Genomic DNA, 16,747 nt, shown 5'->3' on the forward strand with positions numbered 1-16,747 from the left:
CATCAAGATTCATTTTCCATTCTCTTTATATACAGAAGATCAGTTTAGCATATATTAAGTAAAGATTTCAACAGTTTGCTCCCACACAGAAACACAAAGTGAAAAATACTGTTTGAGTACTAGTTATAGCATTAAATCACAATGTACAGCACATTAAGGACAGAGATCCTACATGAGGAGTAAGTGCACAGTGACTCCTGTTGTTGACTTAACAAATTGACACTCTTGTTTATGGCATCAGTAATCACCCGAGGTTCTTGTCATGAGTCGCCAAGGCTATGGAAGCCTTTTGAGTTCACCAACTCTGATCATATTTAGACAAGGTTGTAGTCAAAGTACAAGTTCTCTCCTCCCTTTGGAGAAAGGTGCTTTTCACTGGGATCTCACCCGTGGAGATCTTCATTTAGTTTTTTTTTTTTTTTTTTTTTCCCCAGAGTGTTTTGGCTTTCCATGCCTGTAATACTCTCATGGGCTTTTCAGCCAGATCCACATGCCTTAAGGACTGATTCTGAGGCCAGAGTGTTGTTTAGGACATCTGCCAGAAACATCTTAATGTCATCTGGGCTGGGCACATTCTTTATTGTCAAAAATAACAGAATTTTCTTCTGTTTTGAAAGGTGAATAGTATGCAAGTACTTTGAAAGTTTGTGGAAAATTGAATTTAAAGATAGGCTTGTTTTTGTGCAACAACTATATCTGCATATAAGTGGTATTCATAATTTGAATTTTCATGGAAAGTGGAAATTATGAAAAAGTAACCTTTTAATTTTGTCATCAAAATAAGTGCATTTTAATTTCCTTTTTCAGAGAAAATATCTTTATAAACCATTAACTATATGCATATCAAATTTTGAATCTATTCATCCAAATCATTCTTTTTTTTTTTTAAGATTTATTTATTTGAAAGTCAGTTATACAGAGATGCAGAGAAAGAGAGAGAGACAATGGCTGGAGCTGAGCAGATCTGAAGCCAGGAGCTTCTTCTGGGTCTCCCACATGGGTGCAGGGGCCCAAACGCTTAGGCCATCTTCTACTGCTTTCCCAGGCCATAGCAGAGAGCTGGATGGGAAGAGGAGCAGCTGGGACTAGCACAGGCACCCATATGGGATGCTGGTGCTTCAGGCCAGGGCTTTAATCCGCTGTGCCACCAATTCATTCTTTTCATTGTTTTCTTTTGCTATTTGGAATAGTTCTGCAACAGACATGGAAATGCAGAAATGTCTTTGATATATTGATTTCAATTCTTTTAGAATGTATTTTTATTTTTAACAGTTCCCTCTGGTTACTGAATACAAATTTCATGAGAAAGATTCAGTTAAAAAGATAGAAATCCCTGTGGTTTATGAGATATAAGATTGTAGATCGATTTGAGCTATATTTTGAGTTAATAGAAATTTCTAGTGTGTTAAGTGAGGGAGAAACATAAATATAATCATATTTTAGGGATGATTGTTGATAGAAATACGCACTAATGAGCACATTCATCTTTTCTGAGGTTTGGTGACAATTTAACCACTTTGGAAACTGCATTTATGAGGTTTGAATTTGAGAATTAAAACTATTCTGACAAATCTTTATCACCCTAAAAATTCACTTACCAATATTGCTTCTTATTAGTATGAAGAGAACAGATTTCATGTATTTTATAGATGGCAGTTTTAATAATATAACAATACTTTCCTCCGTCTCTCCTTCCCCACCTTTGCCTTCCTTTTCTTTTTTTTTTTTTTTTTTTGTGTGTGTGTGTGTGTGATATCATAATTTCAACTTAGTTTATAATCACAGGCTTAATCCTCCACTAAATAAAGAATTCAACAAGTAGAAAGACTACTGTTCCACATTGCTTTTTAATGAGTCATTTACTATGGAAAAACAAACAAATCGCGAGGGTGAGAGCAGGATAAACTCATTATTAAACCCTAACATTTCTGAAGAAATACTTGTATAAAGAAGCCAAGATTAAATAAATTTGCAAATTTACCAGAATCCCCACCTTACTGGTTAATATGGAATAGGCATAATTTCTTTTATTAAAAATGATTAACGATAAGTGTACATATTTATGGACTGCAGTAAGAAAATTCAATATACATACAAAACATGACTGATTATATTAGTGTGATCAACATTTCATTTCTTTTTTTTTTTAAAGATTTATTTATTTGCATGTCAGAGTAACACATAGAGAGAGGAGAGGCAGAGAGAGAAAGGTCTTCCATCCGATGGTTCACTCCTCAACTGGCCGCAATGGCCGGAGCTGCGCCGATCTGAAGCCAGGAGCCAGGAGTTTCTTCTGGTTCTCCCACGCGGGTGCAATGGCCCAAGCACTTCAGCCATCTTGTATTGCTTTCCCAGGCCACAGCATAAAGCTGGATCAGAAGTGGAGCAGCTGGGTTACGAACTGGCATCTGTATGGGATGCTGGTGCTTCAGGTCAGGGCATTAACCCGCTACACCACAGCTCCAGCCCCCATTTCCCCTTCTTTGACATCGCTTTATGATTGAAGCCTTAGAGTTGATTTCTTCTATTTGCTTATAAAATATGTACTAGGTTATAGTGAATTGTAGTCACTCTACTTTGTTGTACAACAGTAAGAACTTAATCTTTATGTCTAGCTTTGATTTATAACCTACTCTCCAAATCCTACTTTCCCCCACCTCTCCCAGGGGTTGAGGATATAACTGTAGTTACATGTGCTGCTGGATATGTGTTTTTGGAAGTTTTTTTTTAAAATTTTTTAAAGATTTGTTTATATATTTGAGAGGCAGAGTTACAGACAAAGAGAGGGAGAGACAGAGAGGAAGGCTCCATCTGCTGGCTCACTACCACAAATGGCTGCAAACGGCCAGAGCTGACCTGATACAAAGCCGTGAGTTTCTTCCAGTTCTCCCGTGAAGATACAGGGTCCCAAGCACTTGGGCCATCCTCTACTACTTTCCAAGGCCATAAGTAGGGAGCTAGATTGGAAGAGCAACAGCCAGGACATAAACTGCTGCTCATATGAGATGCCATCACCAAGGGTAGAAGCTTAGCTACTATGCCACAGCTCAGGCCCAGAAGTTTTTGTTTTTAATGAAAGGATTGGTATTCTACCTTGGAGTAATTACTGTTTTTAAATTTAATGTTTCAAAGTCTTAATTTAAAAAATATAAATAAGCCAGCAAATATTAAGCAAAAGCACAAAATTTCTGTAGAGACAAAGAACACAGAAATGTGGCTTCAGCTAGACTATGGTGATTTGCTTCATTTTGAACTGAGTGTGGAGAACTATAGACCTAAAGGATTGTCAAAAACTAGGGAAACTGTAAGGGAGAACATTAAAGAGGAAGCTGGTGGTGTCATGATACATGTAAAATAACAAGAGTCAGCTGTGGAACAGAACCAAGAAAAGAGCCAGTACAAAAGATCTAATCAACTTTGGGGATCAGAAAGACTATTAATTTACAGGCTTTGCATTGGACCCAACCAAGATTAATTCAAGAATGACATGAGACAGACTCTAAATCATTTACTAGGCCACACAAAGACTCATCAACACAAGATGGAAGCCCGCTGATGCAAGGCACTTAAATACTACCTCTGTGAAACACTGACTAAAACAATAAGATGCAGTAACCCAGAAGGATTCCATGAAATGAGAATTAAAAATACAATACACTAATCTCCTATGTTCATGACCAACACTGTGCCAGTTTAGAGGTGAACATCTCTTCTCCTAGTCTCTAAGGGGACATGGGGTGAGAATTAACAGCTGTCCCAGCTGTGATTACAACCTTCAAGCCACACACACACCTAATAGTAAAGAGTAAAAATTTAACGAGGTTGAGAGGCTCAATAACAACTTTTGGTCAATGTCAACTAAGGGTCAGTCTCTAGGTAATTGAAAAACATACAAAATAAGAGAAAAGGAAATCGAGCAGGTATATGAGAAGTAGAATATTGTGGGAAACACACATGTCAAAACTTAATGCAGCCAAATCTCTACACAAATAAATTGATGACCAAAGAAAAAGAAAAACAACTCCCAGAGTGAGATTATTATCTAGTGTTGTGATAATATCTTTGTAATATCCTATTTTCAACAAAGCAAGTATGAGAAATACAGAGAAACAGGAGAATGCCACCCATGTCCTGAAAAAAAAAAAAAAACAAAACAACCAAACAAGCAACAGAATTTTGAAGTAGGATAAGCTCAAAGAGTATCATATCAAGACACATCATGGTCAGCATAAATGCCAAAGAAATAAATAACAAAAATGAATTTGGTAAATTCATAGATATGTGAAAATTTAACTATAAATTCAAATAGCCAGTGTGTCCAAGAAAAGAAATCACAAAGTAAACTACAAAATATGATGATGATGAAAACAAAAACCCAAGATGTGAAAGTTCTTTTGAGGTGCATATGAAGCAGTGTTCAAACAGCAAACTTATAACTGTAAATGTCTGTATTCAAAAACAAGATAGATCTTAAATCAATAATCTAACACTGTACTTAAATAAACAAAAAAAAAGAGAATCAAATTAATCCCAAAGCAAACAGAGGAAAGGAAATCAATATTAAAATGTAGATAAATGAAATAGTTTAAAAACTTCTAGAGAAATTGAACAAAAGTAAAGATTGTTATCTAAATAGACTTTAAAATATTCAAACCTTTATAAGGATTGGCCAATAAAAAAGACAGAAGATTCCAGGGTCAGAGTTGTGGCACAGCATGTTGAGTTGCTGGCTGTGATGCCAGCATCCTATATGAGTGCAGGTTGGAGACCTGGAGGCAACGCATCCCATCTAGATCCCTGCTAATGAGTCTGTGAAAACAGCACAAGGTGACTCAAGTGTTTGGACCCCTGCACCCACTTGGGAGACCTGGATGAAGTTCCAGACTCCTGGCTTCATCCTGGTCCAGCCTCTGCCAGTGCAACCATGGGGAGTGAACAAGTGGATGGAAGCACTCACTATGTTTCTCCCTCTCTCTGGGTAACTCTGCCGCTCAAGTCAATAAATAAATCGATAAGGGGGAGAGAAAGATTCTAATTATTAAAATCCAATATGAGGCCGGTGCTGCGGCTCAATAGGCTAATCCTCCGCCTTGCAGCGCCGGCACACCGGGTTCTAGTCCCGGTCAGGGCGCCGGATTCTGTCCTAGTTGCCCCTCTTCCAGGCCAGCTCTCTGCTATGGCCCGGGAGTGCAGTGGAGGATGGCCCAAGTACTTGGGCCCTGCACCCACATGGGAGACCAGGAGAAGCACCTGGCTCCTGGCTTTGAATCAGTGCGGTGCTCCTGCTGCAGTGCGCTGGCCGCAGCTCGCCAGCCGCAGCGGCCATTGGAGGGTGAACCAACGGCAAAGGAAGACCTTTCTCTCTGTCTCTCTCTCTCACTGTCCACTCTGCCTGTAAAAAAAAAATATGAATGAAAGTATATAACTACAAAAGTAAAAAGGATTTTAGGGAAAATTTATGGAGAATCTTTTCAACCAAGCATGTAACTAACACTATATGTACAAATTTCAAAAATAAAAGATAAAAACAAATTATTAAACTGACTTAAGAAGGAGGAAAATAAGTGGGAACTTCAAAAAAAATTTTTTTAAATGTAATTAAAACATAAGATCACTTTGGAGATCAGCATTGTGGTTTAGTGGGTAAAGCTGACACCTGTGATGACATCCCTTATAGGTGCCATTCATGTCCGGGCTACTCCAGTTCTGATCCAGGTCCCTTCTAATGGTCGGGCAAAAGCGGCAGAGAATGGCTCAAGTGCTTGGGCCCCTGTTAAACATGTGGGAGACTTGGAGGAAACTCCTGGCTCCTTGCTTGGGCCTGGCACAGCCTTGGCCATTGTAGCCATCTGGGGAGTTGAACCAGCAGATGGAAGGAAGATTCTCACTCTCTCTGTATCTCCCTTTCTCTGTAACTCTGACATTCAGATAAATATTTTTAAAAAGGGTCATTTTGGTACAAAAATTTGAATTTCTTGCATGCTTCTTTGATAACAAATTTTCTGAATACATTTGAATAATCTTCATATAAATAGACAGATAACAGCTAAAGAGAATGAACTGTTATTTAAAAATTTACTGAAAATAAAAAAGCAGGTCCAAAATTATAGCAAAATACAAAGAATAATGAATAATGTCCTCCACAAACACTTCCAAAAATTAGAAAAGAATAAGGTATTTCCTACTTCATTTAAGAAATCAGTCTTACTCTGAAATGAAAGCAAAGATATAAAATACCCACTAAAACTACTGAATAGTCTTTATGAATACTAGCACAATATACTATCTCAAAATACTAGTAAATGTATCTTTCAGTTTATTAATAGAAGCATATACTGTAAACATGAGAAGCTATTTCCAAGAATGCAAGGATAGTTGAACATTTACATTCAATTAGCACATATCTGATTAGTTGCATAAAGAAGAAAACATCTGATTGTCTTGATTAATACAGAAAATTCTTTGGCATACTTCAATAATTCATGATAAAAACACAAAACTAGGTGCTGGAATTGGAATTGTAGCATAGCAGATTAAGCCACTGCCTGTGATACTGGCATCCCATAGGGGCACCAGTTTGATTCCCAGCCATTCCACTTCCAATCTGCCTCCTTGCTAATGTACCTGGGAAAGCAGCAGAAGATGGCCAAAGTACTTGAGCCCCTGCCACACACATGGAAGACCTAGATGAAATTCCTGGCTCCTGGCTCCTGGCTTCTGCCTTGCCTGGCTGAAACCATTAATGCCATTTGGAGAGTAAACTAGCGGATGGAAAATCTCCCTCTCCCTCTTTCCCTCTCTCCCCCTCTCCCTCTCTTCCTCCCTTCCCGCTACCCCTCCCTCTCCCCTTCCCCCTCCCTCTCTTTGTTAATCTGCCTTGCAAATAAAATAAGTAAATCTTTAAAAAATCAAGCACAACATAACTAAGAAAAGAAGTAAACTTCCTCACTATAACAAAAACATCTATAAAATCAACAGCTGGTATCAATATCATGATTAATAGTGTAAACTCAATTTTTTTCTTTTAAGATCAGAGAAAAAATGATCTCTACTAGTATCATTTATTTTTTTAAAGATTATTTATTTATTTATTTGACAAGTAGAGTTACAGACAGTGAGAGAGACAGACAGAGAGAAAGGTCTTCCTTCTGTTGGTTCACTCCCCAAATGGTCGCCGTGGCCCACGCTGTGCCAATCTGAAGCCAGGAGCCAGGTGCTGCTTCCTGGTCTCCCATGCGGGTGCAGGGCCCAAGCACTTGGCCATCCTCCACTGCCTTCCCAGGCCACAGCAGAGAGCTGGACTGAAAGAGGAGCAATGGGGACTAGAACCCGGCACCCAAGGAGAAAACTATTTCAAATCTTGTATTTGATAAGAGATTATAACCAGAATAGCTAATGACTGTACAACTGAATACTATAAAAGACAATCCCGTTAAAAAGTGAACAAATGATAGGCAGAACATTACTACCCAGGTGATATACAAATGACCAATAGGCATATGAAAAGATGCTCAACTTCATTAGTCATCATGAATATTCAAATAAAACCACAATAGCATTACATGTCACCCACTAGGATGATGTATTAGTCAATTTTCCATTCTTTAACTGAAATAGTTGAGAGAAATTGCTTGTGAAGGAAGAAAGCTTATTTTGGCACATGGTTTGCAGGTTCACAATCCACAATTGGGCAACCCCATTAGTCTGGCATCTGATGGAGGCTAGCAATGGCAAAGTGAGTATTGAGAAATTATCACATGATGATCTAAGAAACAGAGAGGGACAGAGACACTTGAAGGAGGTAAAGACCTCCACTCAGATCCTAGATGGCATAAGGACACTGAGTCTATATCTTTACACCATTAACCATTAACATGAGACTTTTAGGACAAATCCCCCAATATATGGGTCTTTGGGAGTCATCCAAAATACCATCTACAGTAAAAGATACAGCTTTTTAAAAGATTGGTTAATAAAAAATGCCTGCAAGGTTGTAGACAATTGAAATCCTCATATTTTGTTTGTAGGAATGTGAAATGGTACTGTTACTTTGGAAAACAGTCTTTCAGGTCTTCAAATGGTTAAACATAGAGTCGCCATATTATCCTTAAGTTCTACTTCTAAATGCATATTCAAGACATGAAAACATGTCCACACAAAACATGAACATAAAGTTGTAATAGTTGCATAAGTTGTAATGGAAAAAAATTTAAATAACTCATCTGTCTTTGAGTTGATGGATGCGTAAACAAAATGTTGTATCTCCACACAATGAAGAATCATTTGGTAACAAAATGAATTGTAGCTTAGTATGCTACAAAATAAGTCAGATACAAAGGGTGACATATTTATCGTTAATTTAAATGTCTAAAATAGGCAAACATGTTGAGAAAGAAAGTAGATTAGTAGCTGCTACCTATGGCTGGTGGAGAGAAGTCAGGGAATCATGGGGAGTGAATATTGATTTTACAGGATTCCTTTATGAGGAGACAAAAATGTTCTAAAATGAAATTGTGCTGATGACTGCACAACTCTGTGCATCCACTAAAAGCATTGAATCATATACGTTTGAAAGCTAGTTTATTTGAGAGGGGAGAAAGACAGAGAGGGAGGGAGGGAGAGAGAGAGAGAGAGAGAGATACAACACCCAATGGTTCACTCTACAAATGCCCAGGTACTCAATCTAGGTCTCTCATGTAGATGACAGGAATCAGAAATCCAACCACTTAAGCCATCATGTGCTGCCTCACAGGGTGCATGCTAGCAAGAAGCTATAATCAGAGTTGTAGGCTTGATACTCAAACTTAGGGGATATTAACATGCGTCCAATTCCCAAGCTTGAATTTTGTAGTTCAACAGGTTAATTGTGTATATTATGAATTATAGTGCAAAAGCCTCCTGAAGTTATAAATGACAGCATAAATTTGAGGTTATAATTATCACTCTTTTATCATACTTGCAGAAACTCTATAGTTTTCAAAACATTAAAGAAAACCCATGTGCATCATAATAGTCAATCCAGGGGTGGGTGTTTGACCCAGTGGCTTAGGGCTTCACTTGAAATGCCTACATCCCATATTGGAGTTCAAGTTCCTGCTATCCCACCTCCTACTTAGCATCCTACAAATGTACACATTGGAAGGCAACAAGTGGTGGCTCAAGTAATTAAGTCCCTGTGACCCACTTGGGCGACCTAAATGGGGTTCTAGGCTCCTGGTTCAACCTGGTCCAGATCTGTCTATTGAAGATATCTGGGGAGTGAACCAGGAGGTAGAAGTTCTCTCTTTTTTTCTGTCTCTGCCTTTCAAATAAAAGAAAAATGAAAATAAATAATCTTTTTAAAGTAAATCCATAATTCTGGATGACTTCTTTTTTTTTTTTTTTTTTTTTTTTTTTTTTTTTTTGTGGTCAAAACTGTTTTATTTTTAGAGGTATCTTCTTTGGAATTAAAAATGAGTATATTCATTTAAAAACTGTTTACAACACACATCTTAAAAACCTGTGAAACGTTATTGTCCTTTTTTTTTTTAGAACTATTGTTTTTTAAAAAATTTATTTATTCATTTGAAAGGCAGAGTTATAGAGGCAGAGAGAGGAGAGTCTTCACTTGCTGGTTCACTCCCCAAATGGCCGCAACGGCCAGAGCTGCGCTGATCCAAAGCCAGGAGCTTGGAGCTTCTCGGTCTCCCACGTGGTGCAGGGGCCAAGGACGTGGGCCATCCTCCTCTGCTTTCCCACAGCGGAGAGCTGGATCGGAAGTGGAGCAGCTGACTGGAACTGGTGCCCATATAGGATGCTGGCACTGCAGGCCATGGCTTTACCCGCTATACCACAGCGCTGGCCCCAGTGTTACCGATTTTTAAAATATATTTTCACAAAATAATTTTAAGAAACATGTGAAAGGTGAAGAAGCTGAATCACTATTTCAGAGCCTCCAGTGCTTTTGGTCCAGTCCAGGCCAGGCCAGCCAAGTAAGCAAAGAGGTTTGTAAGAAAAATTGATTTCTAACTTTGAAATGATTCTTAAGCAGATGGTTAAAGCTGTTTCAGTTTTTCTTTTTTAAACAGAAGAAAATGAAGCATGTTAAAGCTGAAGGACTCTCCCAAAGCCATCTAGCTGGTAGGTGGCAGAACTAGTCTGAATCCAAGTTTTTGTTTTATACCACATAGCACTTACTGTATAGAAAAATAGCTAAATAAACTGCTCTTATTATCTTAGTCAAATTCCATTTGAGGCCTACTACTCTGATATGGCAATATCTTTCTTGATTTTAATAAATAACATAAAAAAGCCAGAGTTTAGAAAACAAAGTGTTATCACAGATAACAGTAACAAGCTATTCTTGTCCTCAGTTCCAACAATGTGGAACCTGTAACTCACAAGAAGCCCTCCAATTCAAATCTGTAATGGGGTACTCTACCGAGTCACAAATACAAAGATCTGAAACCTCGTTTCTGAGCCACTGTGTACATTAAGAATCCAGCTTGCATTTGTCAGCGATGCCGTATTAAACATAGAAGTCCCTGACCAGGTCATGGTGCTTCACACAAAGACCACACACAAAGGAACAAAACTAGACCCTTCTCAGGGCCGGCTGTCCTGGCGAAGGCTTTTTAAGTCAGCGTTTCTTCATGCCGCACATACTCCCCAACGTCTGCTTGATGAAATACCACAATGGCCATGGGGTCTACTTTCCTGCAGTCTTGTGTAGACTTTGCTGCCACCCCAAAACCCAAAGGGATGTCGGCCATGGAGTAGACCACCACTCCCTGGTACTGAGCAGTGTTCTCAGTGATTCGCCCTAGACCAGACTTCAAAACGTGGTTCCCATACAGGAAGGACTGCTCGGCGCCGGGCTTTATCCACACTTTGTACTTGGCGTAGGGCGCCAGGTAATCCAGCGCCGTGATGTGCAACCGGAACTTGTGGGTCTTGGTGAACTTCCCGAAGCAGGTCCCCAGCGACACCAGCTTGTCCCCGGAGATGTTGGCGGCCAGTTTCAGGATCTTTTCACTCACGTAGTACACGCGGTCGTTGTGCAGCCTGAAACAGTAGGTGCCGTCGGGCCGGTCGACGAGCAGCTGCAGGTTCTCCCCGATGTATTTGGCCATCTTCTCAAACATGACCCGCGTCTCCTCTTCAGTCAAAGGCCGCATCTTTCCGCCGGGCTGCAGCCCCAGATCCGCGTGCCGCAGTAACCGGAAACGGAAGTCGGTCAATTCTGGATGACTTCTATCTGAACTAGTCTACATTAGCTTACATACACATCATTTTAAACAATTGATATATTTCATTTCATTTCATTAATTTTGTATATATAATGATATGTAATTTTTAAGATTTTCCTAAAATCTTAAACTGATTTTTATAAATACAAGCCATGCTTGCTTACAAAACTAATATTTACATATATATGCATTCATTACACTGATATCAATCAAAACTTTTTAGATACATATGTGAGAAACAGTTTTTTTTTTTTTCAGGTGTTTTCTAAAGCAATTTCATTTTATTTAAAAAATAATTTTACAAGCTTACTTTCCTGAAAAGGCAACTGACATTTTTTTTTTACACTTACATACTTAGAAACAAAAGACAGGTCTGTATTTTCCTGTGCTATGCTTTCCCAAGTGTTAGCATTTACTTCCACAGTAAAGCATGCCAAATACTTGCTTGCAGAATCTGCAAAATTGCTTGATTCATATTTTGGTATTATATTGTATTTGAGGTACCTCTCATAATAATAATAAATATTTAATGATTCCTAAGTCAAATTTTCAGGGGTTCATAAATGCTCTGAATAATTTTATGCTTCAATTATGTTAAATAATTTATGGTACTCAACATTCATATTACCAGGATTAAAGGTCACTCTGAAAAAATCTAGGAAAACTCTTCTGCTTGATTTTATTTCTGAGTGAATATTTCACACAATTACTGTTAAATAACATGTAAGGGTAGGGAACCATTTTTTCTGCCAACCACTATTTGGATATTTATAACATCATTCACAGGCCATAAAGAATTATCAACTTAAAAATTAGCCTGATGTGGATTTTGAATTCCAAGTCTTTCCTGCAGTTGCCTTGGCAGGCCAGACCAAATGATTTGGTGGTTCTTATAAGGCCCGTGGGCCAGACATTCCCCACCCTTGTTAAAGGAATGTGTGTACCAAGCACATATTCTTTCCATAATAATAAAGTGTTAAGATTCTGAGGGCTATACAAAAATTATGTGTGTGTATATGCATGTGTGTGTTGAGTGAGAGGGGCATACTGCCATGTATTTGTGCTTTCTGTATATAAATCAATTTCACTTTCTCTTAGCTGTTTTTAGAACTAAGGATTTACTATGTTAAATTCTATTTCCCACACTGTACTGAAATTAATTAAATTCCTTCTGTGAATTGCATAAAGGCCACATAAACACCTTTTGTTCACCAGTCATTCATGCAAGGAAATGGCACATTTAAGGGTCTGCATGTTGCATACAGTGTGAGAGCCCAATATATTAGCCAAAATTCAGTTTGATGTTTTATAAATGAGTTAAGACTTGCCTCCATTGATTATACTTTCAAATGGATTAAGAATGTCAATATAGTGTCCCAAAGCCATTTGGGGAAATGGGTAAATATAGTCTAATCAGAGAAAGCCTAAAGGAAGAAAGCAATGAAAATGACAGAAGGGATTCTTATTTCATGTAAATAGAATTCTATGAGAATCCAAGGAACACAAAGTTCCGGAGATGCACAGGCTGACGATTAAGCCTAAACAATATGAATTAACACTTAAGGAATAGCATGCTTTCTGATATATATTTTCATGCTGATTTAATGGGAAGCCACCGAATGTGGAAAGGGATCTCATGCTATAAAATTTTTATTTAGAATGATTAATATGGCAGGATGTTTATAATATCAAAAGTGAAATAGGTCAACAGACTGAAATATTTGTAAAGAAGAATGAGAAATAACCCAAATAAGAGATAAAGGCATCAACTGTCATGTGTTGATGGGATGGAAAGAGGAAATTCTTGGGGATATTTAAGAGATAAAATCAATACAATTATGAATTATGGTAGCTTCATTGATTATAAATTACAGATTCTCTTACACATAGAAGACTTACAGGGGAATTTTTTAATAATAGATTTATTTTATTTATTTGAAAGGCATAGTGAGGGATGAGAGAGAGGCAAAGACAGAGACAAAGATAAAGAAATCTATCCATTGGATTACTCCCCAAATATGGTTGGGGCTGGACCGTGCAAAATCCATGAGCAAGGAAATCCATTCGGGTCTCCCACAGATGCAGGAGCCCAAGAACTTGGGCCATCTTCTGCTGTTTTCCCAGGCACATTAGTAGGGAGCTGGATTGGGGGCACAGCAGCCAGGACAGAGAGTGATACTGGACCAGTGTTCAGCATTGGATCCTGTGTTGCAGGTGGTGACAACAACACTGGCCTGAGGGGATAATTTTTTTAAGGGAGTATAGTAAACAACAATGGAAATATCCAGCAGAGTTTGGATAAATAATCTGAATTTCAATGAAGCAATTGGGAATAAAAATATCAAGTAATCTAATACAGGTGACAGAAAAAAGATATGTTAAATAGAGATCACAAAAATTGTAGAAAATAATGGAATAAGTAAGCAAATTGAGATAATTCAGTTTAAGCTATCAAACTTCACCATAGTCAATTCTCATTCCTTATCTTGTAAATTGATCAGTCCATGTTGTTGACTCCTCCTTTCTTGAAATTTTTTCTGTTCACTGTATAATACATCCCTTCTTTGCATCTACATTTCTCACTTTCTAGAACTTCCTTCTCTTCCTGCAACAGAAAAAGTCCAAAGCTCAGTTCTCTGACCTCTGCCAAAGCTATTTAGTCTCTCTACTGAACCATACTCTCAATGTTTTTACCATAGGGCAATCAGAGTGATAGTTTTAAAGGACAAGTCAGATAATATCAAACCTCTGCTTAAAATTGCCAGGGGCTTCCAGACTTGTTTATAGTGAAAAATAAGAACTTACAGGCTGGCACTGTGGTGTAGTGGGCTAAAGCCATTGCCTGCAGTGCTGGCATCCCATAAGGGTGCTGGTTCAAATCCTGGCTGCTCCACTTCCAATCTAGTTCTCTGCTGTGGCCTGGGAAAGCAGTAACAGATGGCCCAAGTGTTGGGACCCCTGCACCCACGAGGGGGCTCCTGCACCCAAGTGGGAGACCCTGATGAAGCTCATGGCTCCTAGTTTCAGATAGGCCCAGCTCCAGCCACTGCGGCCATTTGGTAAGTGAGCCAGCAAATGGAAGACCTCTCTCTCTGTCTCTCCCTTTCACTGTCTGTAACTCTACTGCTCAATATAAATAAATTAAAACTTAGTATGTTATCCCTCTTAGTAATTTTTTTGTTTGTTCTACTTAATACTTTTGGTTGAATACTGTAATCAATACACAATTATTCTTAAGTGCTGAAACTTAACTGAAAAGTGATCGCTGTTAAATATAAGAGTGGGAATAAGAGAGGGAAGAGATGTGCAATTCGGGACATGCTCAAGCTGACTTACCTCAAACGGTAGAGTTAGAAACATACCAGGGGATTCCAATTCAATCCCATCAAGGTGGCATGTACCAATGCCATCTCACTAGTCCTGGTGATCAATTTCTGTTCACAATTGATCATAATGATAGGACTAAGAACCAAAGGGATCACATAAACAAGAATAGTGTCTGCAAATACTAGCTGATAGAATAAAAAAGGGAGAGAATGATTCAACATGGGAAATGAGATACACAGCAGACCCATAGAATGGCAGAGGTCCTAAACAGCACTCTGGCCTCAGAATCAGCCCTTAAGGCATGCGGATCTGGCTGAAAAGCCCATGAGAGTATTTCAGGCATGGAAAGCCAAGACACTCTGGGAAAAAAAAAAAACAAAAACAAAAACAAAAACACAAAACACCAAAAAACTAAAAATCCTAAATGAAAGATCTCCGCGAGTGAGATCCCAGTGGAAAGAACGGGTCATCAAAGAAGGAGGTACCTTTCTCTGAAGGGAGGAGACCATGGCCTTGTCTAAATATGATCAGAGTCAGTGAACTCAGGGGGCTTCCATAGCCTTGGCAGCTCATGACAAGAGCCTAGGGTGATTACTGAGGCCATAAACAAGAGTGTCAACAACAGGAGTCACTGTGCACTTACTCCTCATGTAGGACCTTTGTCCTTAGTGTGCTGTACCTTGAGATTTAATGCTATAACTAGTACTCAAACAGTATTTTTCACTTTATGTTTCTGTGTGGGAGCAAACTGTTGAAATCTTTACTTAATGTATGCTAAACTGATCTTCTGTATATAAAGAGAATGGAAAATGAATCTTGATGTGAATGGAAGTGGGGAGGGAGTGAGAAAAAGGAAGGTTGTGGGTGGGAGGGACGTTAGTGGGGGGAAGCCTTTGTAATCCGTAAGCTGTACTTTGGAAATTTATATTCATTAAATAAAAGTTAAAAATAAAAAAAGTGTTCCTTTAAAAAAAAAAACTTAAGAGTCCCTTGAAACTTGTATTATTTTCTCTCTGTAAAGCAAGTTAATTATAGAACAATTTCAAAAGAGTACTCTGACTGTGCGCAGGATGGCAGGGACCTCTATATGAACTACCACAAGCAGGGGTCCAAATACACTTGCCCACTGAATTTTGGATTGCTGTGTTACCAATACCTGGGTCTATAGAAATAGAACCCGCTCAGATGCAGCATGATATATGAAGTGATTTTATTGCTTAATATAAGCAGTAAGAGTCAAAAGAGTCCTAGAAAGATTTATTTATTTATTTGAAAGGCAGAGCACAGAGAGGTAGAGAGAGAGAGAGAGAGAGAGAGAGGACTTCTATCTGCTAGTTCACTCCCCAAATGGCCACAATGGCCACAGCTGAGCCAATCCGAAGCCAGGTGCCAGGAGCTTCTTCTGGGTCTCCCCCATGGGTGCAGGGGCCCAAGGACTTGAGTCATCTTCTACTGCTTTCCCAGGCCATAGCAGAGAGCTGGATCAGAAGTGGAGTAGCCAGGGCTCAAATGGGTGCCCATCTAGGATGCCAGCACTGCAGGCCACAGCTTTACCTGCTATGCCACAGCACTGGCCCCAAGAGTCCTTGAATTATTATGAGCTAGCCCCTCAAGTATCAAAAAAACTGCCCTGGGGTAGAATGAGGCTTGACTGTACATGTCCCACTTGTACCATTGATCAGGCCTGAGAGACCACCTGCCCTGGGTATGCTTCTGTTGTATATAACTCCTTAGAAGGACACTAATTCCAAAGGAGTGTGGGATAAAGCAGGGACTGGGCATTTCCTCCCTCGCTCAAGATGTTGTATTCTCTTCTAGGTAAAGGAAGAAAAAGCGCTGTTCTAAGTTAGTTCCTCTATATCTCAGACCCATATATACACAATGTATCCCACATCCCATGGCTGTTTTTGCAAATTAGAAGCTAGAAAGTGGGGAAGAATTGGGTCATTCCAAGGCTACCTGGAGAATTGTCCTGTGCCCTCAGTTAAATTTTTGCTCTCATCTCTTACTTCTCCCTCTTTGTTTTCAGTCACAATGAGACCCTTGTTTTCTTTTTGTTTTTCTCCCTGAAGTATATGATGCACACTGTCACTTCAGAAACTGTAACTTACTATTTTGTGTCTATGATGTGCTTCCTCTAAGAAATTCACAGTCTGTATTGGAGCTTTAGATTTCCCTGGATAATATTTCAT

General features: G+C 38.9%; 1 protein-coding gene across 1 annotated transcript; it reads right to left on the reverse strand.

Annotated features, from left to right (window-relative positions):
- Nucleotides 1-10,256: 10,256 nt before the first annotated feature.
- Nucleotides 10,257-11,218, reverse strand: LOC138843690 (60S ribosome subunit biogenesis protein NIP7 homolog). The gene has a single exon (XM_070048405.2). It carries the CDS (start codon nt 11,154-11,156, stop codon nt 10,614-10,616), a length of 543 nt encoding a protein of 180 aa, XP_069904506.1. The 5' UTR covers nt 11,157-11,218; the 3' UTR covers nt 10,257-10,613.
- Between the last annotated feature and the right edge of the window lie 5,529 nt (nt 11,219-16,747).

The sequence above is a fragment of the Oryctolagus cuniculus genome, chromosome 9 (genome assembly GCF_051225735.1).
Source record: "Oryctolagus cuniculus isolate XC-2025 breed Fujian yellow rabbit chromosome 9, ASM5122573v1, whole genome shotgun sequence".
Taxonomy (NCBI): Eukaryota; Metazoa; Chordata; class Mammalia; order Lagomorpha; family Leporidae; genus Oryctolagus; species Oryctolagus cuniculus.

Bases quoted from the DNA above. Each gene is read 5' to 3' on its own strand.
- LOC138843690 (XM_070048405.2), bottom strand. From the start codon at position 11,156: ATGCGGCCTTTGACTGAAGAGGAGACGCGGGTCATGTTTGAGAAGATG.